The 25,542-nt window shown below is 45.6% G+C and overlaps 1 protein-coding gene across 1 annotated transcript in view; it reads left to right on the top strand.

Annotated features, from left to right (window-relative positions):
• The window catches only part of OGT (O-linked N-acetylglucosamine (GlcNAc) transferase), a 2,411,396-nt gene that overhangs the window by 1,474,639 nt on the left and 911,215 nt on the right, over positions 1-25,542 (top strand). The window contains exon 15 of the mRNA XM_044057256.1: positions 1,905-2,030. Coding sequence (XP_043913191.1) covers positions 1,905-2,030 — 126 coding nt within the window. The remainder of the gene's footprint in view (positions 1-1,904; positions 2,031-25,542) is intronic.

Raw genomic sequence — 25,542 nt, 5'->3', positions numbered from 1 at the left:
AAATCCTCCTTGGATTCTAGATCCCATTCCGGATCTGATATCGCATCCATCCCTCTTATCTCCCCCGAATCTGGACAACCTGAAGCTGACCGCTTGGCTGCTCCAGTTCCACTCCTGATCAGGACTCCCGGTATTTTGTCCCCTGTTAAGGCCATCCTGGTGGCAGCTCATAAGCCATCCACTAGGAAAGTCTACCGCAGTAAGTGGAAACGGTTCTCCTTGTGGGCGGAGCGGCAAGGCCTGAACCCCTTCACAGTTCCTCTCCCTTTGGTGCTTGACTTCTTAACCACTCTTTTTAATGATGGTGCCAGCAGTTCCACGGTCAAAGTACAACTTGCGGCAATTTCTCATTATCATATTGGTCATGACTCCAGTCCACTGATGTCTGCCAAATTGTGTAAGATTTTCCTAAAAGGTACTTTCCTTCTCAGGCCCCCTGTAAAGCAAGCAGTTCCTCCTTGGGACCTTTCTTTAGTCCTCCAGGCCTTGACCGCCCCCCCCCTTCGAACCGGCAGCTACGGTAGATCTGAAATTCTTATCTTTCAAGACCGCCTTTTTAGTAGCCATTACTTCGGCCAAGAGAGTCTCAGAGCTTCAAGCATTATCAGCTAAACCTCCTTACTTGGTCTTTCATCCGGACCGTGTTTACCTCAGGACCAACCCGTCCTTTCTTCCTAAGGTAGCTTCCGAAGCAAACATTAATCAGTCCATTAACCTCCCTGTTTTCTTTCCTAAATATCAAAACAAGGGTGAATACAAGCTTCATTCCTTAGATGTTCACAGGCAACTTAGATTTTATCTAAACAGGACGGCTGGTCATAGGCAATCCGACCAGTTGTTCATTTCCTTTGCTAAATTTAATTTGGGCAAGCCAATTTCTAAAGTCTCATTATCTCGCTGGATTTCACAATGTATCTTATTGGCTTATCAAGCTTCTGGAAGGCCCTCACCTGAGGGTGTACATGCCCATTCAACCCGGTCAGTCTCTACCTCGGCCGCCTTTAAGGCTAGGATTCCTCTAGATGATATTTGTGCTGCAGCCACTTGGGCTTCATCTCATACCTTTATTTCCCACTACAAGTTGGACCTTACATCTAGGGGTAGAGCATCCTTTGGCTCCGCGGTGCTCCGGAATATCCTTCCATGATGGCCGCCCAAAATTCAGGTAGCTGGGGACTCTGTCCCACAGGTTACAGACAAATGAATCTCCTACTTCAGATTTAGAAGTTATGTACTCACCATAACGTTCCATCTGAGTAGGTGTATTCATTTGTCTGCAACCATCCCGCCCTCCTATCCCCCTGGCCTTTTCAGTTTCCTGCATATGATGTGTTACCCTTCTCAGGGTGTTCATGCTGTTGGCAAACTCGATCTGAGGTCATGTAGGGAGAGCAGGGCATTATGGGTGAGGGGAGGAGCTGAGAGCTCAGATCCATAGCTGGTAAATCATGCCGGTTCGGATCCGATATCGGATCCATAACCCACAGGTTGCAGACAAGTGAATACACCTACTCAGATGGAACGTTATGGTGAGTACATAACTTCTAATTCTACCCTGTGTCATTCCCACTGTGCCCATTGTGAATGGACAAGCGTGAACAAGCTCTGCATGTTGTGCCAGTGACTCTTAAGCAGTTTGGCAGCAGGGCTTTTAACTGCTGCAATAGATTCCACCCTCACTTCAGGAAAAATAAGCCTCCAAAACTACAGCTGTTTTCTTGGGTACAATAACCTTCACCCCAGCCAACTTCTCAGGAATTGGGTTGGATAATCAAATGCAGGGCTTGCAGGATTACAGTTAAGGTTCTATATGTAAGCATAGTGACTACTGACTTAGTAGTTAAATATGGCAGAAATCTGATCTAGACCATATGTAGCTAACTGTTTTATTTTATTTGATACAGATTCCTTGTAATGGAAAGGCTGCTGATCGCATCCACCAAGATGGTATTCATATACTAATAAATATGAATGGCTACACTAAGGGAGCACGCAATGAACTTTTTGCCTTAAGGCCAGCACCTGTACAGGTAATTGCGACTGTAGTGTTCATTGATAACTGTTTGGGTGACACTTTAAAGAAGTCCAAACCGCAGATGAAATCACTGTGGTAATCAGCGGAGTCTTAAAGTAGATTATTTATTAATGTAGATTAAAATGTATACGTGCACCTTACCTGTAAATGCCTTCTGGGTATGTGTGCATCATAAAATTGTATAGCAGATCTATCCAAAGCAGTAGCCAGTCTAAGGATGGTAATTTTCTGAAAACTTTGCAGAATATCTTTTTTTATGAAGATCTTGCTTTATCATCCTTGAGTTGCAGAAGAATATGATGTTCATCGTGCATACAGCTGCAGTCATAACATATGGGTTTTCCTGCCATCAGGCCGGTCCTCGGTCGGCCGAATTCCAAAGTCTAGGTCCGGCGTCGGATGTCGTCGCTTCTTCCCTGACGTCAGTTCGACAGGGGTATAAAAGAACCAGCCGATGCCATTTTCTTCAGTCTTTCTTGCCGCGCAGTGCCTGAAGCAGAAGCAGTTCACAAGTGCCGGTCGGCCAGCTCCTGAGATTACGAATATTTTTTAACCGAAGTCTTTTTGAAAGCTAAGTACCCCGTTGGGGAAACTTTTCTTGCCTCTGACCGATGTCAGACAAAGTTAATAATTGCATTTCATGTGGGAAGCAAATACCGCATAAGGATTTCCATTCCCTCTGCATTCCTTGCTTAGGCCCAGACCACGACGTCTCGGCCTGTCGTTTTTGTGCTACATTCAACAGACGCACCATTAAGCGTCGGGCGGAGTTTGCCTAACACTATTTTGGCAAAAAGTTTAATTACATTATGTCGTCGGATACTCAGACTCCAGTTTTGAGTAAAAGACACAAAGATAAGGACCGACATACGAGGTCCACGACTTCTACCGACACCACGCCAAATCCGTCTACAGGTGGTCCGGTTCTCAGTGAGTCGCCTACGCAGCCCCTGACTACCGATGACACTTCATTGGTGGTGTCTTCTGTGCCCGAGGTCGCAGGCTCTTCGGCCCACACCCTGACTACAGATACCGAAGCCACTCTTGGCGGTGAAACTCAGAGTTTAGACAGGCCTGCCACCTCTCAAGGTGTCTTCAGGCCTTCCTCTTCTTTTTCCATCAAGGCTTTCACTAAGTCTAAAGCAGCCATGCATACTAAAAGACAAGCTCCACAGGGCCCCTCTCAAGGCCCCATGCCTAAAAAACAGATGCTCAAAATGGCTGAGGATTTGATTACTCTTATCAGGGGTTCTCAACCCCCACCATCCACCCCCCCCCCCCGAGGATTACTCTCTTGGGGAAACCTTACATACCTTGAGGGAACACTTCCACTGGGAAGGCCAAGAGTACTCAGACTCCAAGAAAAGGCTTAGGGATTTCCTCTTGCTCCCCCAGCACAGGTCTCTGGCTGTACCTTTTGTCTTAGACATACTAGATGATGTGTATTTGGAGGCCTGCCTTAACCCAGATTCTTTACCTCCAGCTCCAGTCAAGCCTGACAAGTATTACCGGGTTCCTGATTCACACCAATTCCTATACAAAAGCCATGCAGCTGACCCAGAAACTATTTCACAGGGCCCCAAGGGAATTAAGGCCTCCACTGCTAAAAATCCATTACCTTCAGAGAGAGATTCCAGAGCTTTAGAAAGGTGGGGGAAGAAGCTATACACCTCGGCCACCTTAACCATGAGGGCATTAAACTGTCAGTTCCATATGTTAAAGTACCAACAGTTTCTGTTATCACAGTTGAAAAGCAAAATGTCACAACCTGAACAACCAGACTTGAAGGAATTGCAGGATTTGTTACATAGTGCAGAACAAGTGGGTAAACATACCTTGCAATGAGGTTTTGATGCTTTAGAGGCCTCATGTAGAGCTGCTGTTACAGGATCAGTCATACGTAGACATGCTTGGCTCAAAGAGCAAACCTTACCAGATCATGTTAAAGCTAAATTACTGGATGCACCTCTGCAAAAAGATGTATTGTTTGGTGTTAAAGCTGAGGAGGTAATAAAGAAAATGGAGGAAAAGGCAAAATCAATGCAAACAGTGAAAGATTTCCTACAGGTACAACCTGCACGTTTCAGTAGAAATTGGCCTTCAAAAAATTGGTCCTTTCCAGCCACGGACAGACCCCAAAGAGGTAGATACAGGCGCCCGAGGGGTAGAGGACAATCTCAAGGATCGTTTAGAGGCAGACAATGGCAAGCACCTACACAACGAGGTGGTGAGGATAGTTCACAGCCTTTCAGAAAGCAGAACCCAAGACTTCCCCTTTGCATGCCAAGCAAGGCTCAAATGACAGCACCTTTAGGCGGAAAACTGGCATTATTTTCGAAAAATTGGCATATTGTCACAAAAGATAAATGGATCCTGGACATTATAGACAGAGACTACAGATTCCACTTTCACACCCTTCCAAAAATGAGAGGCATGCCAAACCTGCCACACAACCAAAGGGCAGAGGCACAAAAACAAATTTCAGATCTCATGGACATGAAAGCTATTCAAGCGGTACCTGCACAAGAACAGGGTGAAAGTTTTTATTCCAGACTATTCCTGGTACCAAGGAAGGGCAAAGATTGGAGACCTATTTTGGACCTATCCATCCTAAACACATTTTTACTCGTGCCAAAATTCAAGATGCTCACATTACAGCAGCAGCTTCCCATGCTGGGCAAGGAGTCTTGGCTGGTAACATTGGACCTCAAGGAGGCATACCTGCATGTCCCAATCAGACAAGATTGCAGAAGATACCTCAGATTTCTTGCAGGTTCAACACATTATCAATTCTCTGCATTGCCCTTTAGCTTATCTACTGCGCCCAGAGTGTTCATGAAATGGCTGGCATCAGTAATTGCCTACTGCAGACTTCAAGGGATACAAATATACCCATATTTGGATGACTGCCTGATCCAAGCGGACAGCAAGCACATACTTCTGAAACATGTGGCGTTAGTAATAATGTTGTTGAATTCTCTGGGATACACAGTCAACAAAAAGAAATCAAGGCTAATACCCTCTCAAATAATAATTTTCCTGGGTGCCAGCTTGGATGCAAACACCCAGATAGCCTACCTCACGCCAGAGAAACAAGGGCAACTAACTCAATACTTCAAAAAACTGGCAACTTTTACCAGGCTGACTGCAAGGAAAATCCTGCAGGCTCTGGGATTCATGGCATCTTGCATCCTACTAATCCCATGTGCAAAGCTGCATATGAGGAAACTTCAGTGGTACCTAAAAAAAAACCTATGGTCTCAACATAGCCACAGTTTGGAAACAGTAATACCACTGATTCCATGTCTTCAAAAGGAATTTCTGTGGTGGGCTCAAGCATGCCAAAGAAACGCAGGTCTCCCATTCTGCAAGCCTCAAGCAAATCAAGTCATCACAACAGACTCCTCTGACTACGCCTGGGGGGGGGGGGGCGCACATGACAGATCGGTGCATTCAGGGCAAATGGTCCCAAAAAGAAAAGCACCTACACATCAATCAAAAGGAAATGCTAGCAGTAATAAATGCTATTATAGCTTTCAAAGACTTGCTGCATCCAGGCCAGCTATTGATAAGGACAGACAACACCACAGTACTGTGGTACATAAACAGGGAGGAACCCATTCATATCCCCTATGCAGGCTAGCCATGTCTCTTTGGAACATGGCTCTGGAATTACAAATCGAGCTTCAAGCACAGTACCTGCCAGGCAAGGAAAACACGCTGGCAGACAACCCAAGCAGAAATATGACAGATCCACATGAATGGAAATTGCATCCTCAAGTTTTTTCAAAGATAATTCAAGCATGGGGAAGGCCAGACATAGATCTGTTTGCCTCCCACAGAAATCACCAGTAGGCAAAATTCTGCTCAAGGACCTTTCATCCACAGGCCTGGAGAGTGGACGCTCTTTCAGTTGGACAACAATGACAGTTTGTGCCTTTCCACCTCTTCCTCTGCTGCCCAAAGTTCTATTAAAAACCAGAGCAGACAGACCAAAGATGATTCTCATTGCTCCAGACTGGCCAAGACAACACTGGTACCCACTCCTGAGGAGCCTGACACATTCCCCACCATGGACCCTGCCTCTAATGCCTCTTCTACTGACTCAGCACAACTTTAAAACTCTTCACAGCCAGCTAAAAACACTCAATCTAGCCTCATGGAAGATTCCTTAGCATCACAACAGGCCCTACTCTCCAAGGAGGTGCAGGATGTCATTTTGGAGGCCAGAAGGCCATCAACTAGAAAAGCTTACTCTGCAAAATGGAAATGTTTTTGTGTCTGGAATGAAAAAAAGGGCCAGTATCCTGGAAAACTGAATTTACCTCAAATACTACAATATTTGGCTGAACTGCTAAACAGTGGACTTTCATTCTCCTCCATCAAAATCCATGCCTCAGCCATTTCTGCAGAATACAACACTGATCCACCTTTATTCTCACACCCTCTCTTAAGACAGTTCCTCAGAGGGGCTAAGAATTTAAGACCTTCAAGGAAACAACCAATACCTGCTTGGGATCTTAATTTCATTCTGGAAAAACTGACCTTGCCTCCCTATGAGCCAGCTGCCTCATCAGATTTGCAATATTTGTCCTGGAAAACCGCTTTCCTTCTGGCTATCACTTCAGCTCGTAGAGTTTCAGAACTACAGGCTCTCATGGCTGTTCAGCCTTTTATCATCTTCCATCAGGACAGAGTTTCCTTACGAACCAACCCATCCTTTATGCCTAAAGTGGTATCCAGGGTAGCTTTAAATCAGGCCATACATTTACCTACTTTTTATCCTAATCCTCAAAACAAAGGGGGGAGAGATTACTACATTCCTTGGACATCCACAGACAACTTCGTTATTATTTGGACAGAACAAAGCCTTTCAGAAAATCAGAACAGCTCTTTGTGTCCTATGCGGTAGGAGCTCAAGGAAAGCCAATTTCCAAATAGACAATCTCAAAATGGATAGCCCACTGCATACGTTTTTGCTATTCCTTTCATGGCAAAACTGTACCTACAGGCATTAGAACTCATTCCACCAGGGCCACAGCCACTTCTGCAGCCTTCCTCAAAGGAGTTCCTACCAAGGATATTTTGGAAGCAGCCACTTGGAGTTCTGTGCATACCTTCTCCAAGCACTACAACCTACCATTATACTCCAAATCTAGAGCAGGCTTTGCCACTGCAGTCTTGCTGGTCATTTTGGCTCCTCCTAGTTCCACCTAGTGCCTACCACCCCTTTCTTAGCTTTGGGATTCTACCCATCTGTTATGACTGCAGCTGTATGCACGATGAACATAGTACAGTTTTGTACCTACCATAAATGTAGATGTTCGAGTGCTAATACAGCTGCAGTCCAGGTTTCCCTCCCTCCTTCCCCTCTTGGGACAGGCCTATAGGCGAACACATCCTCATACAACCTGATTGGGGTATTCATTTATGATGTATTTGCTTGCAACTACTGTATTTTGATTATATTGCACTGCATTATTTCACAAATTTATGTATTTCCTTCCTTTTGGGGGCACCTGACATCTGGGGCAAGAAAAAGTGAAGAAAATGGCGTCGGCTGGTTCCTTTATACCCCTGTTGCACTGACGTCAGGGAAGAAGCGACGACAACCGACGCCGGACCTAGACTTTGGAATTCGGCCGACCGAGGACCCGCCTGATAGCAGGAGAACCCATCTGTTATGACTGCAGCTGTGTTAGCACTCTAACATCTACATTTATGGTAGGTACAAAACTGTACTGTCCTAATGCTATCTAAATCCCTCCTCCCATCCTTAGCTTTGGGAAGCTACCCAAATGTGATGACTGCAACAGTGAAACATGTAGAACATAGTACAGTTGTGTACACTTACCATAAATGTAGATGTTTGAGTGCATTCACTGTTGCAGTCCTGGTTACCCTCCAGCCCCCTGACTTCTTTTGGCTATACCTCTATTCTCTTTTACTATACTTCAAAACTTTTTTTTGTATTTGCTTTTTTGTTGGAGGTATAACCTTGTATGTATATATTTAATTGCTTCCCATTGAGGGGGTCACCTGACATCTGGGGCAAGAAAAACGGATGTAATGGCATCAGCTGCATGCTCTATACCCCTGACTACCTAACGTCATGGAAGATGAGACAGCAACCGACGCAGGACCCAAGACTTTGATAATCAGGCCAACTGAGGGCTACTGCAAGCAGATAACCCAAATGTGATGACTGCAACAGTGAATACACTCAAACATCTACTTTTATGGTAAGTGTACACAACTGTACTTTCTGATGACCTTGAGGCTTCCAGCTTCAGCTTGTCTTATTTCGTACCTACCTTTTCCTAATCTCCTGTGTTGCCATTGGGGTCTCAGGGGTCGTTTTCTGTGTAGGCTGTGGAATATCAGGTTCATGGTTCTGATTCTGAGGGGTCATCTTCGTCATGGTTGAAGACACTTTCCTTCCCCTCTGAAATATGCTTCTCGAGAGGAAGAGTCTAATGGGGGAGATTCCCGCATAGAAGAGCTTTCCTTTGGGGAAACTATTAATAAAATGAGGGAATTCTTTAAATGGGATTCTTAAAGTTCAGAGGAACAAGAAAGATGTTATGATCTTCTCCAACTGATGTCCCCGTGCTTCTTCAGCAGTCCCTCCAGTTTTCTTAGCTTTCTTAGTTGCTTTTGCATCTGCATCTAAAACCCCAGACTCTCAAGCTCCTCCTCTTAAAAGGCCTGACAGTTTGTATAAAGTCCCTGAGGATTGTAAGTTTCTTTTTAAATGCCCTTCAGCTGATCCAGCTGTGATCTCCATTACTTCTTAACAAATCATCTTGTGCATCTCCTTCTGCAAAAGTGCTTCCTTTTGACAAGGAAAGTAACGTTTTGGAAAGGTTGGGGAAGGTGGTTTGTACTTTCTCCACCTTGGCTGTTGGAGCTATTAAACTACCAAACACACAATGTTTCGGTACGTTCTGGCCTTGCTTTCACAAGCTTCCCAGGTTCCAGTTACCTGATTTAGTAGCGAAGTCACTGACTCCTTTGTATTGTTTGCTTCCTCCCACGTAGCTAAACTTTCAAGTAGATCTGAAGTAGTTTACTTCATTTGCTCTTCAACCTGTGGGTCTTCATAGCCACATCGGATCTGACATGGCCACATTTTCCAGCTATGGCTCAGAGCTCCATGCTCCTGCCCTTATCCGTAATGCCCAGTCTCCCTTCAGATCTCATTTGTCGCCTGAGAGGAAGCAGCATGGTCTGAGCTCTAGAGCGTTTGAGTTTTCTGAAGCAGTAATTTTGTCCCTTTCTTTACCTCATTTCTCTTTCAGTCGTTTTCTATACCTTCCCAGGGTTCTCCGTAGCACAAAAAAAAAAGTAGGCAGTCTTTGCTATCTTTCCTCCCTTTCTTTTACGCATGGTGCATGTGCATGTTGGGCCGGCTAAGGCATGGTGGATGCCCCGAAGCCAGTCTGCAATAGGAGACATTCCTGGCTACGTCTCTAGTCGCTGCCTGATGACATTGACCAAATTCTTTGATGCTCCATTAGATAATTTTGCCGCCTTTGGCAAAGCAGCTGCAGAACTCTTTAAATCTCTAAAGGAAAAAGGTAAAGAACTCCAGGATTTGAAACATTTACTCGTTTCTCCAATTCCTAAATTCCATAGGAATTTCCCTGCCAAGGCCGCATTTGTCAGGAAACCTGCTCACTCCTTTTCTACTTCTGGAACTAGGCCTTGTAAGTCTTCCAGGAGACCCTAACAGGCTTAAGGCTGCGGCTTCTTTTCCTCCTCCACAGCAGCCCTTTCAGCCCAGGCAAAGTTCTCTGTGATGTTCAGCTCCCCCTTCCAAGTCATACTCCTTTGTCTCATTCCCTTTTCCTTTCCCTCTCAGCTTAGATGGTGATCACTCCGGATTCCTGTGTGATTTCTGTTATCGTAAAAGGATACTGTATGACTTGGAAGACTCTTCCTCCATTTCAAGGGATACCTCAGCCTCCCTCCAGTCAGTTGCATATGTTTCGTCTGTTGCTTGCTCAACTTTCCAACCAAGGCACCATTCAGCCTGTTCCTTCAGACCAGGGAAAGGGGTTCTACTCCAGAATGTTTCTTGTCCCAAGAAAAGACTGTCCTTGGAGGCTCCTAGATCTTTCCTTAAGCCCTTTTGTGGTGGTGCTTTCTTTCAGGATGCTATCTCTGCAATCTTTTTCTTCTGGTATCTCCTCGAGCATTCCTAGCTTCTCTTGATCTCGATACCTGTCTGCATATCCCTATTCGCCCGCAGTTCAGGAAGTTCTTGTTTATCTGTAGATTCTTTGCACTTTACGTTTTCTGTCTTGCCTTTTGTCCTTTCCATTGCTCCAGTAGTGTTCACAAAGTGCCTAGCCCCAGCCATTGCCTATTTAAGGCCGAAAGGGCTTCAAGTTTACCCTTACTTGGATAATCTACTCTTTTTGGCCAGCAGTCCAGACCTGTTACTTCAGCACCTGGACCTAGCTATTACTTTTCTGCAGGACATAGGATTCTCAATAAATTAAAAAAAATCACCCAACTCCCAAGTCAGGGTCTCGTATTCCTGTGATGCAGGTTCCAGACAGACTTGTTTTTTTCTCCCTTCAGAAAAAGTAGTTTCTCTCATAACATGCAGTGGAGTCTCTTCTGCCCCTTTCTTCCATCATGGCCAGCTCGAGTGGTTTCTAGTGACTGTTTGGTCCCAGCATGCTCATCCTTTAGATGTCTTGATTCCTCTTCTTCCCTGTCTGAAGACAGAGCTACTTTGGTGGATGCAGCAGCTCTGTCAGAACCCTGGCCTACCACATCAGGCACCTTACCAGCTTATCACAGATGCCTCCGATGTAGGTTTGGAGAGCATCCTTTGCTTCCAGGAAGGTACAGAATTTTTGGTCTCCCTCTCAAAAGAGGGAGCGCATCAGCATCAGAGAGATGAGGGCTCTGATTCCAGCCCTGCAGACCTTTCATCTTGTATTCTTTCCAGGAACCCTCAGGATTCCTACAGCCAAATACCAGTGTCCTTTGGTACAGTAGGGGCACAAAATATTACCACCATTGTCACCTAGCCATCAAAGCATGGGATTTGGCTGTCCAGTACAAAGTGACACCGCATGCTGTGTACCTCCTCTCTGTTCAGAACTTAGTGGTAGTCGCATTAAGCAGAGCCATGACAGTCCCATGAGTGGATGCTTCTCAGGGATATGTTGCTGGATCTTTCACTGCTGTGGTATTACAGAAATGGACCTCTGCTGCCCCTCTGAACAGACTGCTTCCTTTTTTTTTGTGCCAGGGTTCCTCACCCTCACGCTTTGAAGGTGGATGCGCTATCATTCTCATGGAAGGGGATGATGATCGTGTTTCACTGTTGCAGTCATCACATTTGAGCTATCCCTGCCAGAGTAGCCCTCGGTTGGCCGGAATACCAGAGGCTTAGTATTTCTGCGTCTGTTGCTGTTGCTTCAGGACTGACGTCAGGTAGTCAGTAGTATAAAGTAAGGCAGCTGACGCCATTACATCAGTCTTTCATGCCGCGAAGCCCGAAGCAGAAGCAGTTCGCACGAGTCTGCTGCTACCCGAGTTTCGTCTTCCGAATTGAAGCTGAAGTCTTTTAAAGCTAAGTGCCCCATTGGGGATCCTTTTTTCTTGCACTAACCGATGTCAGAAAAAGTTAACAATTGTCTTGCCTGTGGAAAACAAATACCACACTTTAAAGACTTTCATTCTTGCTTCATTCTTTCACACTTGCTTAGGCGCAGACCACGGCGTCCCTTGCTGTCGCTTTTGTACTTTGTTCAACACCAGCCAGAACTATACCTTGGGCCCTCATTGTAGCAAGATATTTTTGCTTACAGTCCTAGAACTCGGATATGGCTTTGGTAAGCCATTCAACAGCAGATCTTCCGAAAAAACGTAAGGATAAAGACAGAGACCGCACAGGTCCAAACCTATTGACAACACTTCCGTTAAGCTAGTAGTCAGTTCTCCAGTCCTCAGTGAGACGTTTCGCAGCCCCTAATGACCACTTGTGTGGATTCTCAGGCTGCTACTGAGACCCTTTTGGAGTCCAGTATGCTGCAAAACTCTTCTTTGACTAAGGATCCTGTGGTTGTCTCTCCTGTGGATGGGTCCGGAGCCACTGAGCAAGCACCAGCTTCTGAGGAAGTACTTCTCACTACCGATTCTAGACACAAATAGACTTCTTTCGCATCTACAGTTCTTTCAAAAACTACAGAGTTTCTAAGGCCCAGGGTACAAACCACACCCAAGAAACCAATGACCCAATCTCAGGCACCTGCTTCCTTGCCTCAGTCTCAAATGCTTAAAATGGTGCAAGACCTTATGCTGATCAGGGGAAGCCAAGCCACCCCTTCCAAAAGAAAAGATCTGTCCCCGGTAGTTTTGTCTGACCAGGAGTCTGATGACTCTGATATATCTGAGCATGAAGACATCCAACCCCTCTCTGCTTATGAGGATTCTGCTGCAGAGGACTCAATTCCTTCAGCCTCTCCCCCTGAGGACTTTTCCTTTGGGGAAGCCCTTCACACCTTAAGGGACCATTTCCAATGGGAATGTCAAGGCTATCCTCAGCCTAAAGAGAGACTCGGGGAATTCTTAGATCTTCCACAGCACAGACCCCTGGCCAAACCCCAGTCCTGGATGTTGTGGACAATGTTTTCCTGGAATCCACTTTAACTCCTGGCACCCTTCCTCCTGCACCCAGAAAATGTGACAGGTAGTACAGAGTCCCTGACTCGCACACATTTCTTTTTAAAAATCCTACTGCTGACCCTGAGGTAATTTCTCAAGGCCCTAAAGGAATTAAAGCAACCTCTAAGAATCCCACCCCCTGAGATAGTGATTCCTGAGCTCTAGACAGATGGGTAAAAAAGTATACATCTCTGCTACTCATGCTATCCGAGCACTAAATTGTCAGTTCCATATGCTAATATTTCAGCAACATATCATGGAACTTCTCAAACAAAAGTGTCTTCCTTGCCTCGTTGTGCAGAATCTGGAGTTACAAAAGCTAATGCATTCTGTAAGTCAAGTAATTAAACACACCTTGCACTGTGGTTTAGACGCCCTAGATGCTTCTTGCAGGGCAGCAGTCACCGGTTCTGTCCTTGGAAGACATGCATGGCTTAAGGGAACAGCCCTTGCCACACCATGTTAAATCTAAATTGTTGGATGCACTTTTCCAAAAAGACAACTTATTTGGCACTAAGGCAGAGGAGGTCTTAAAAGATGGAAGAAAAAGCTAAATCTATGCAGGCTGTTAAGGATTTCTTACAGGTCTAGCAGGCATTGCCCCTCCAAGCACTGGTCCTTTCCTGCTCTCACCAGGTCAATTCAGCCCAGACCCTGTGGAAGCAGACCCCCCCCCAGACAGCAGCCACAGGGAATGCAGAGATCAAAACAGTGGAATTCCTGCACTTCAAAAACAGGGAGGTTTATGCCTCCCCCATGGTAAGAACTCTCAATGACTCTTCTCCACCACCCACTCCCTCTACCCACTGTCACTTACCCCTTGGAGGAAAACTCTCCTTTCATGCAAGCACCTGGGCCAAATTTACCAACGACTGCTGGGTCCTCAACATTGTGTCCCAGAGATACAAATTCTTTCCACACACTTTCAACTCCAAAAGGGTTCCCAGATCTACCTCCAAACCAGTGGGCAGAGGCACAAAAGCAAGTCTTTTCTCTGCTCTCTGTGAGTGCAGTAGAGCATGTTTCTGCAGAACACAAAAGGCCAAGGTTTCTACTCCAGACTTTTTCTGGTACCCAGAAAAGAGGGAACCTACCTGGCACCCCATCCTCTGTCTATCCATTCTAAACACCTTCCTGGTGATACCAAATTTCAAAATGCTCACCCTCCAGCAACTGCTACCCATGCTCTCCAAGGATGCTTGGCTAGCCACCCTAGACCTAAAAGAGGCCTACCTCCACATTCCTATCAGGGAATCATGAAGGAAATACCTACGTTTCCGGGCAGGATCTTAACACTTTCAGTTCTCTGCACTTCCCATTCACTTGTCTACTGCTCCCAGAGTTTTCACAAAATGTCTAGCTCTGGCCATTGCTTTCTGCAGACAAAGGAATATTCAAATTTACCCATACTTAGATTGACTAATTCAAGCAGTCAAGTCGGGAAAAGCTGCTCCAGCACCTTGCCTTTGTAAAGTCCCTACTGACCTCCCTAGGGTACGCAGTCACCGAAAATAAATCCAAACAAGTACCCACCCAAAGAATTGTATTCCTGGGAGCAAGCCTGGACTACAGTATCCCAGATGGCATTCCTTACACCAGAGAAGCAAACTTTCCTGACAGCCTGCTTCTCTCAGCTAGCCACCAGACCCCAGTTATATGCAAGGAAAATTCTGCAAGCTCTGGGGTTCATGGCATCTAGCATTCTACTCATTCCATATGCCAGACTGCATACAAGGAATCTTCAGTGGTACCCAAAAAGCCTTTGGTGTCAACACTGTCAAGACCTGGAAACTCTTATACCCATGATGCCTTGCCTCTGAAAAGATTTTTTTGGCAGCAGCATGCTCTCACAAGGGACTACCTTTCTCACCACCCCCCTCCATCCAGACCCCTCACTATAGACGCATCAGACTATGCCTGGGGTGCGCACCTCGACGGCAGGTGCACACAGTGCCAATGGAGCCCACAGCAAATCCATCTGTACATCAGCCACAAAGAGATGTTAGGTGACAAGCACGCACCGACAGCTTTCAGGCCCCTTCTCTCCCCAGGGGCTCTCCTGATCAAAACAGACACCACTGTGATGTAGTATGTCAACAAGCAGGGAGGGACTCACTCCTACCCTCTATGCAGGCTGGCCATGATCCTTTGGCACACAGCCTGTGCCATGCAACTCCACCTGTTAGCACAATTTCTGCCAGGTGGTTTAAACTCGCTGGCAGACCACTTAAGCAGAAATCTTTTGGACCCACACGAGTGGCAGCTAGACACAAGAGCCTTTACCCTAATAACTCAGATATGAGGAACCTAGAAAGTCGACCTCTTTGCCTCCCACACCAATCATCAGCTCAGCAAATAATGCACTAGGGAGCATCACTGCATGGCTTGGAAAGTGGATGCCCTGTCCTTCTCCTGGGTCAATTTATCAGTCTATGCCTTTCCTCTACTCTCTCTCATCACCAGGGTACTGCTCAAAATAAGGGAGGAAAAACCAAGGACAATTCTTATTGTTTCAGAATGACCTCGCCAGTACTAGTACCCACTGCTGTGCAGCCTGCCACCATGGCATATCACTCAGACCCCAACCCTCCTGACGCAGAGTGGAGGAGAATTCATGCATGTTCAATTGTAGACCCTCAGTTTGGCAGCTTGGCTTATTATTCCCTAACCACCGATCAATCTGCCAACCTCAGTAAACAGGTTCTAGTTGTTATACGTGAGGTCAGATGCCCTAGCACTAGAAAGTCTTATGCTGACAAACGGAAAGGTTTCTGCACTTGGATTCAGGCTGAGGGAGCTGATACAGCACAGTCCTCCCTCCCTCTCATCCTGGATTACTTAGCTGACCTGCTACACAGTGGTCTCTCTTTCCTCCTCCATTAAAATTCATGCCACTGCTATCTCTGCTCATTTCCCCACTGAGAAGCCCCTTTTCTCTCACCCTCTGATAAAACAATTCCTAAGAGGGGCTAGCAACTTGAGGCCACCCAGAAGAGCACCAACCTCAGCTTTGGACCTTAACTTTGTGTTGGAAAAGCTCATCCTGCCCCCCTTTGAACCAGCATCTTCAGCAGTTAAAATTTCTCATTTAGAAGGCAGCTTTCCTTTTCGACATCACTTCAGCCAGAAGGGTTTCAGAGCTACAAGCACTCATGGCTGTGGAGCCCTTCATCATCTTCCATGCTGATGGAGTTTCTCTCCGGACTAACCCATCCTTCATGCCCAAAGTGGTGTTCAGTGTGGCTCTCAACCAATCAATTCATTTGCCCACCTTTTTCGCTAACCCACAGAACAAGGGTGAAGGATCCTGCACTCTCTAGATGTGCACAGACAGCTCAGATTCTATCTAGACAGGACTAAATCCTTCAGAAAGTCTGATCAATTGTTGGGTTAGCTTTGCTACAGTGGCAGAGGGCAAAGCCATCTCCAAACAATTTCCAAATGGATAGCACACTGCATCCATTTCTGTTACAAGCAACATGGAAAGCCTCCCACTAAGGGGGGTTTCAGGACTCTCTCCACCAGAGCAGCCTCCACCTCTGCAGCTTTCTTCAGGAGAGTCCCCAACAGGGACATCCTGGAGGCTGCCACCTGGACATCTGTTCACACTTTCACCAAACATTACCACCTGCCTGTCTTCTCCAAATCCAGGGCAGGGTTTGCTACTGCAGTCTTGCAGGGCATCCTAGGCAGCCCATAGTCTCCTCGACTGCCTCCACTCTTTTCCTCAGCTTTGGGAATCAACCCAAATGTGATGACTGCAACAGTGAAACATGAAGCTCATAGTGCAGTTTTACACTTACCATAAATGTAGATGTTGGAGTGTATTCACTGTTGCAGTCCTGGTTTCCCACCCTCCATCCCCCTCTTCTTTATTCTCTCTCCATACAAGGAATATTTTGGTATTTACTTTCTACTGGTGGGGTTATTACACCAGAACCTGGCTCCCACTTGGGGGCTCCTGACAGGGCAAGAAAAACTGATGTAATGGCATCTGCTGCCTTACTTTATACTACTGACGACCTGACGTCAGTCCTGAAGTGACAGTAACCGACGCAGAAATACTAAGCCTGTGGTATTCGGGCTGACCCCCTGGCAGGGAGAAACCCAAATCTGGTGATTGCAATAGTGAATGCACTTGAACATCTACATTTATGTTAAGTGTACACAACTGTGCTTTTCTTTATGCATTCCCCCATGTCCTTCAAGAATGCAACTGCAGTCATAACATGTGGGTTGTCCTGCCTCAGGCAGCCCTCGGTCGGCCGGATTCCAAAGTCTGGGTCCGACGTCGGCTGATGTTGCATTTCTCTCTGACGTCAGAGCGGCTGGAGTACATAAGCATCAGCCGACGCCATTTTCTTCAGTCTTTCTTGCCGCACGGTGCCCAAAGCAGAAGCGGTTCGCAAGTGCCGGTCGGTCAGCTCCTGTATTCTCCGATACCGAAGTCATCAAAAAAGCTAAAGTACCCCATTGGGGACCTTTTCTTGCCTCAGCCGATGTCAGAAATTACTGAAAAAGTTAACAATTGTCTTTTTTGTGGTAAACAAATACCTCATAAGGATTTCCACTCTTACTGCTTCCCTTGCCTGGGCCCAAACCACGACGTCTCGGCCTGTGTAGCCTGTGCTCGCTTCAACAAGCGCACTCTCAGGTGCCGGGCGGAGTTCGCTGAAGATTTTTTCGGCGATAATTTTGCTTACATCATGCCGTCGGATCTTCCGACATCGCAAACTCCCAAAAAGCGAAAAGACCAGGACCGACATCCTCGACCCACGTCTACCACTGACTCCACGCCAAAACCTAGCGTGAGTGCTCCGGTTCCCTCTGAGATGGTCTCTCCACCGCTCCGAACCGAAGACACCGCATTGCCGACGTCTCCGATTCCAGACATTACTCCGACGCCAGTTATAGACTTCCCTCCGGATACCGAAACCGAGGAAATGCCTGAGACCATTGCTGTAGACAAGGTCACTCCTGCATGTGGAGCTGCCAGGCCTCCTATGGTCATGTCTATTAAGGCCTACACTAGGGCTAAGGCAGCCAGCAAAACAAAGCATATTACTTCCAAATCCTTACCTCAGCCGACTCCGGAGACACAAATTATGTCCATGGCTGCTGATTTAATTTCCATGATTAGAGGTTCACAGGCCCATCCTGAGAGAGCATCCCAGCCTCCTCCTGATAAAAGGCCCCGGGTTGAACCTACTCCTTCAGATGAAGACTCTGAGGGCTCTGTCCACTATGATAGCCAGGAAGAGCTCTTCCAGACCTATGAGGACTCGGATGCAGAAGATTCCATACCTTCGGCCTCCCCTCCTGAGGATATTTCTTTTGGGGAAGTTCTGCACACCATGAGGGAACATTTCAAGTGGCAGGGTCAGGAGTATTCTGATTCTAGGAAACGCCTTAGGACTTTCCTTAAGAAGCCTCAGCACAGGCCCTTAGCTATTCCTCCTGTACTTGATGTTCTGGATGATTTGTGTTTTGACTCTAGTGCTACCCCTGATTCTCTTCCTCCTGCTCCAGCCAAGCCAGACAGGTATTACAGGGTCCCAGAAACTCATTCCCATTTATTCAGGGCCCATACTGCTGATTTGGAAACTATTTCACAGGGACCTAAAGGAGTTTCAGCCTCCACCTCTAAAAATCCTTTGCCCTCCAACAGGGAAGCAAGGTCATTAGAGAGATGGGGCAAAAGGTTTACACATCCACTACCTTATCTATGAGAGCGTTAAATTGCCTTTTTCATATGTTCCAATATCAGGATTATCTCTTAGAAGATTTACAAAAAACTTTAGCTTCTCCTGATCCTTTAGACAGGAAGACTTTGCAGGAAGCTGTACATAACACTCAGCAAGTAAGCAATCACTTCCTGCATTGTGGATATGATGCACTGGAAGCTTCACGTAGGGCAGCTATGACAGGGGCAGTGATGCGTAGACATGCTTGGTTAAAAGATCAACCTCTACCAGATCATGTAAAAGCAAAACTTCTGGTTGCACCTTTGGAAAAGAACAAGCTTTTTGGTGCAAATGCTAAGGATGTGTTAAAGACCATCGAAGAAAAAGCAAAATCAGTTCAGACTGTGAAAGATTTCCTCCAGGTTCAACCCCCCAGATTCAGTAGGAATTGGCCTTCAAAAAACTGGTCCTTTCCTAATCCAGAAAAGTTTCAAAGGGATAAGAGCAGACGTGGCCGAGGAAAAAGCCAATACAGAGGCCCTTACAGGGGACGACAATGGCAGCCAGGAAACCAAAGAAGTGACGCAGGGGTTTCACCTGCCCAACAACCACAAACTCAATGACTTTCCTCTACTACCGCCTACCAGGGAACAACTAGAAGCTCCCTTGGGCGGAAAATTATCTCTGTTTGCAGAAAACTGGCACAGACTGACAAAGGACAAATGGATTTGGGACATTATAGACCGAGGGTACAGGTTTCATTTTCATACCTTACCAAGAAAACAAGGCATGCCAAACCTACCACAACATCAAAGGGCAGAGCCTATCAAGCAAATCACTTTGCTGACTCGAATGAAAGCAATAGAAAGAGTTCCACAACAAGAACAGGGGTTTTACTCAAGACTGTTCCTTGTTCCAAGAAAAGAATCTCAATGGAGACCAATACTGGACTTGTCCGCATTAAACACCTTTCTCATAGTACCAAAGTTCAAAATGCTGACTCTACAGCAACTCCTTCCCATGCTGGGCAAGGAGTCGTGGCTGATTACTCTGGACCTCAAGACCTATCAGACACAGCTGCAGAAGATACCTCAGATTTCTTGCAGGGCCAGAGCATTATCAATTCTCAGCATTGCCATTTGGCTTATCTACTGCGCCCAGAGTATTTACAAAATGCCTGGCTTCAGTAATTGCTCATTGCAGGCTCCAGGGTATACAAATTTACCCGTACCTGGACGACTGCCTTATACAAGCGGATGACAAATTGAAGTTGACAAAAAACCTGGATTATGTCATACGATTACTTCAAGCTCTGGGATACACAGTCATCTTCAAAAAGTCAAGACTGCAGCCATCCCAGCAAATAATCTTCTTAGGAGCCAAACTAGACACAGCCTCTCAGATGGCTTACCTGACAGAAGACAAGCAAGAGAAGTTAACTCATTGCTTCAGAGGTTTAGCAAAACTCACCCAGATGACTGCAAGGAGATTCCTACAGGCCCTGGGTTACATGGCATCCTGCATTCTACTGGTTCCATTAACAAAACTACACATGAGAAAGTTTCAATGGTACCTAAAAAGCATTTGGTCTCAACACAACAACAACTTGGAGACAATCATACCACTCATTCCATGCCTACAAAAGGAATTCCTATGGTGGGCCTCGGTGTGCCAGGAAAACACAGGTATGTCATTCAAAAAACCACAGATAACACGGACCATGACTACAGACGCCTCAGACCTTGGATGGGGGGCGCACATGGAAGGCAGGTGTATACAAGGACAATGGTCTCCAAAGGAAACACATCTGCATATAAACCAAAAGGAAATGCTGGCGGTAATGCATGCCATCGAGGTATTTCAACACCAACTCCAGCAAGGCCATTTAATGATACGGACAGACAACACCACTGTGATGTGGTACATGAACAAGCAGGGGGGCACCCACTCTTACCCCCTTTGCAGACTGACAATGCAGCTTTGAGAGAAATCACTGAGTCTAAACATCCAGTTACAATCCCAGTTTGTTCCAGGAAAAGACAATGTGTTGGCGGACAGCCTAAGCAGGAATTTCACAGATCCACATGAGTGGAGGTTACATCCGAAGGCTTTCAGACAACTCACTTCTACATGGGGCAAGCCAGAAGTGGATCTATTTGCCTCTCACCTCAACCATCTTCTACCAAAATTTTGCACAAGGACATACCATCCAAAGGCTTGGAAAATAGATGCCCTTTCATTCAACTGGAACTCCCTAGCAATCTATGCATTCCCACCTCTGCCACTGATGACCTCAGTATTACTAAAGATCAAAGCAGAGAAGCCCAAGGGAATCTTAATAGCTCCGGATTGGCCAAGACAACACTGGTACCCACTACTATGGAGCATATGTCACAACAGGAGGTGGGCCCTCCCTCAGTGGCCCCTACTTTTGACTCAACACAATTTCGAAACATTGCATCCAAGCCTTCGGACTCTGCAGCTAACAGCCTGGGAGATCCCATAAATAACTTCAGCTTATCTCTCTCCAAGGAAGTTCAGCGGATACTAACAGAGGCTCGAAGACCATCCACCAGAAAAGTTTACTTAGCAAAGTGGAAAAGATTCAGCAATTGGAATACCAGCAAGGGGCATGATGCCTCATTACTGAACATCCCACTTATCTTGGAATATTTGGCAGATATGTTACAGTGCGGCCTCTCATATTCTTCAGTAAAGATACATGCATCTGCTATTTCAGCTAGATACAACACTGATCCTCCTGTTTTTTCTCACCCCTTACTAAGACAATTCCTCAGGGGAATCAAGAACATTAAGCCACCAAGAAAGGCCCCATTGCCAGCCTGGGACCTCAATTTTGTCTTAGAAAAACTAACTCTACCTCCTTTTGAGCCAGCAGCTTCAGATGACTTGCAATTTCTCTCATGGAAGACAGCTTTCCTGTTTGCAATTACCTCAGCAAGAAGGGTTTCGGAGCTACAGGCCCTAATCGCAATACCACCCTTTATTATTTTCCACAGAGACAGGGTTTCATTAAGGACCAACCCTACTTTTATGCCAAAGGGTGGTATCTAGGGTTTCTCTAAATCAAGCCATTCATCTGCCTGCTTTCTTCCCCAATCCAGAGAATAAGGGGGAAAGACTTTTGCATACCTTGGACATTCATAGACAACTTCGATACTACCTGGACAGAACCAAGGCCAGTAGGAAGTCTGAACAGCTTTTTGTAGCTTACGCCCGTGCAGTCCAAGGAAAAGCAATTTCAAAACAGACTATCTCTAAATGGATTGGACATTGCATCAGATTCTGTTATTCCTTTCATGGAAAGACTGTTCCAGCCTATGTCAGACCACATTCCACCAGAGCTACAGCCACCTCTACAGCCTTTTTAAGAGGGGTGCCTACCAAGGACATTCTAGAAGCTGCTACATGGAGCTCCGTGCATACATTCTCCAAACACTACAATCTTCCTCTATATTCCAGATCCAGAGCAGGCTTTGCTTCGGCAGTCCTGCAGGGTTTGATTGCCACACCATCTGCTTCCTAGAGCATACCTCCTCCCCCAGCTAAGCTATGGTATTCTACCCACATGTTATGATTGCAGTTGCATTCTTGAAGGACATAGTACAGTTTTGTACCTACCATAAATGTAGATGTCCGATAGACATGCAACTGCAGTCGGGTTTTCCCTCCCTCCATACCCCTCTATGCCTAGGGTCCACTCCTATTCCTCTTACTCTTAGCTGGGGATATCTGTTATGGTGTATTTGTTTTTTATTGCTCATGCATTTGTTTGGAATCCTGTTTTTGTCTTACAATTTGATTACAGCCTTCCTTGGAGGGCACCTGGCATCTGGGGCAAGAAACACTGAAGAAAATGGCGTCGGCTGATGCTTATGTACTCCAGCCGCTCTGACGTCAGAGAGAAATGCGACATCAGCCGACGTCGGACCCAGACTTTGGAATCCGGCCGACCGAGGGCTGCCTGAGGCAGGACAACCCGCATGTTATGACTGCAGTTGCATGTCTATCGGACATCTACATTTATGGTAGGTACAAAACTGTACTTTTCCTTTAATTCATAAAGTCCTGTTGAAAATTTTGCAGGAAAAAACAAAAATCTTGCTAGTGACCCACTTTTGGCCAAGACAGCACTGGTTCCCTCTTATTTTGCAATTAGCCAAGGGTCATCACTACAAGTTTCCTCACCAGATGTTGATTCATGTACATTTGTCAATTCTGCAAATGAACTTGTGGGTGATCAACTTTTGATCCCTTTCAGGCAACTGTTTTCTAACGATGTGCTTCCAGTTATGCAGGAGGCCAGAAAATGCAGTACTAGAAAATCTTACATTTCCAAGTGGAGAAGATTTTCTGTCTGGTACAAAAAAAAAAAAAGGAGGACCCCCTTTTTGTGGATTTTCCTTCAGAGCTTTCCTGCCTGTGTGAGTAGCTTAACAGTGGTCTTTCCTGTTCCTCAAAGTCCACTGTTCTGCCTGGTCTGCTTGCTTGCCATTAACTCCCCCTTAGCTTCCAGACTAGAGGTTAAACTTTTTCTTAAAGGTGTCATACACATGAAGCTTCCCAGGAAGCCAGTTCTTCCTCCTTAGGATCTTAACTCTTTGTTGGAGAAGCTTACTCAACCCCCTTTTGAACCAGTGGCCTCTGCTTCTCTAAAGTTTTGTACATGGAAAACAGTTCTCCTAGTAGCCTTAACCTATGCTAGGCTAGGACGACGCAGTGGTGCAGCAGTAGTGTTTCTTCACAGCAAGAGGTTCTCCTGTTAGATTCTCGACTGGAGTGCCTTCTGTGCTGAGTCTGCATGTCCTCCCTGCATTCATGTGCGTTTCCTCAGTGTGCTCTGGTTTCCTTCCATGTTACAAAGACATGCATCTGGAGCATTTCTCCCCGGTCCTCTGCTGAAAATTGGCTCGTTCCAAGTCTGACTTTACCAGTTAAGTATAAAATCAAATAAATTTCTGGCATTGAGGCTATTGATGGCTTCACCCCCGTTTTTGGTTTTCCACAAGCTCAGAGCATCTTTGAGAAATAATCCATCCTTCATGCCTGAAGTGACAAATGAGCTGTCTTTTAATCAATCTTTCCAGCTGCCTATTTTCTTTTTTAACCTCAGTCCCCTAGTGAGAGGGATGTTCATCGTGTTTCACTGTTGCAGTCCTAACCAATGGGTTATCCAGCTCTCGGTAGCTCTCGATCGGCCCAAATACCAAAGGTAAGTAAAAATTACGTCTGTTGTAAAGGACGTCAGGGCATCCAATACAAAACAAGGCAGTTGACATCACTTCCTCAGTCTTCCTTGCCACGGAGCCCGAAGCAGAAGCATTTGTTGCACGAGTGCCGGTCAGCAGTTTACCTTTTGTTTCTACTACGAAGTTGAAGTCAACTGCAGCTAAGTACCCTGTTGGGGGATCCTCTTTTCTTGCCTTAACTTATGTCAGAAAAGGTTAATTGTCTTACCTGTTTAAAGCGATTCCCCATAGAGATTTTCATTCCTATTGTGTTTGTTTAGGCCTTGACCACGACGTTCCTAATTGTGATCTTTATGCTTCCTTTAATCTGCATACTATTCGTCATCGGGCTAAGCTTTTAGCTAAACATTTTGGAGTTTGGCCTGAGTTTCAGTATGGCATCCGCTGGTCTTCAGGCTTCGGATATCTCCAAGAAGTGTAGGGATAAGGACTGCGACAGGCTTCCGAAGGTCAAGTCCTCGGATGATGATAGCTTGGTCGTCGGTCATGTTGTGGCCAGTGAGGCGCCTTTGCAGCCCGCAGATTTTCAATCACAGGCCTCGGTTGAGACCATTTCTGAGGTCTCCAGGCCTTCGGCATCCAGTTTGCCTTATGACCTTCCACCTCTTGCCTCTTCAGCTGGATCTGGAGCTGCGAAACTGACTCTGGTGTCAAAGATCTCAGTTCTTCGTTCAGACAGCAAGCTCATACCGATGACTTCGGCTGCAACTTTGGCGGTTGCCAGGCCTCCTGAGTTCTTTAGACTTGCGGGTTAATAGTCCAGTCGTAAGCCTGTGAAGAAGCAGGCTCCAGTTTCCTCTCTTTCCCCTCATTCTCAAATGGTTAAAATGTCTGATGACCACCTGACTCTTATTAGGGGTTCACAGCCTCCTCCTCCTCCAAAAAAGGGGTAGGGATGTTTCTCCTGAGGCTTTGTCCTTTTCAGGTTCGGATACTTATAGTAGTTCTGTGGATGAAGAAGATTCTCAAGCTTTCTCTCCTTTTGAGGATTCAGACTCAGTGGAGTCCATCCCTTCTGTTTCTCCTCCAGAAGATTTCTCTTTTGGTGATGCTTTAAATACTCAACCAATAATCCAAAATGGAACAACTAAAGAAGAAAAACCAATAGCCCCACAAACTTCAGTTGTTTTCCAAGCCCAATAAGGCAATCGCGATAGCGAATTACGTACAGAATACTGACAGTTTAATTTATTCACAAGTATCCACACAAACAAAACAGACTTGGCGCTTTCATTTCCTGCCATGGAAACATCATCAGAGTCCATGTCTAAGTTCCTGCCTTTACTTAAATAGACCCAACACCTAATTACCTTGATTAATTATGACTTCATATTAAAAGATACAACAACCTAAAACCATAGTACTTTTCATATATATTCATAAAATTCATTGCCTTTCATATATCAACATACCTTACATTATATATAAAGATTATATAAAAACATAAACATCAAATACAAATATAAATATACCTACTAAAAAAAAATTCTCCTAACTTGAATACTTTCAATGTCATCATGTATCACATATATTTTTAAAAATATATAAAAAAAAAATTTAAATAATTTTTTACTTATTTAATGAACTTTAACCATGAATACTTGTTTGCTTTAATTTCAAGTGCTGGCATAAGTGAAATATGGTCATTGAGTCCCGGTGGGTTGCAAGCATCCAACTGCGGTTGCCATACAAGTTCCCTTAACTCAAATTGTGTTTCCCAGTCACCACCTCTTTCACTTCTTATAACCTGCTTTATGACCCAAAACTTAAAATCAGCCTGTGGGCATACTACTGTATGTCTATAAAGGGCATTAGTTTTCTTCTTCCTATTAATGTCATGTGTGCTCATATATCCTTTGTTTCA

This window comes from Protopterus annectens, chromosome 15.part0 (assembly GCF_019279795.1).
Source record: "Protopterus annectens isolate FY-2018-M chromosome 15.part0, PAN1.0, whole genome shotgun sequence".
Classification (NCBI taxonomy): Eukaryota; Metazoa; Chordata; order Ceratodontiformes; family Protopteridae; genus Protopterus; species Protopterus annectens.
Note: the sequence above shows the minus strand (reverse complement) of the source record. Positions and strands in the feature narration are given on the sequence as shown.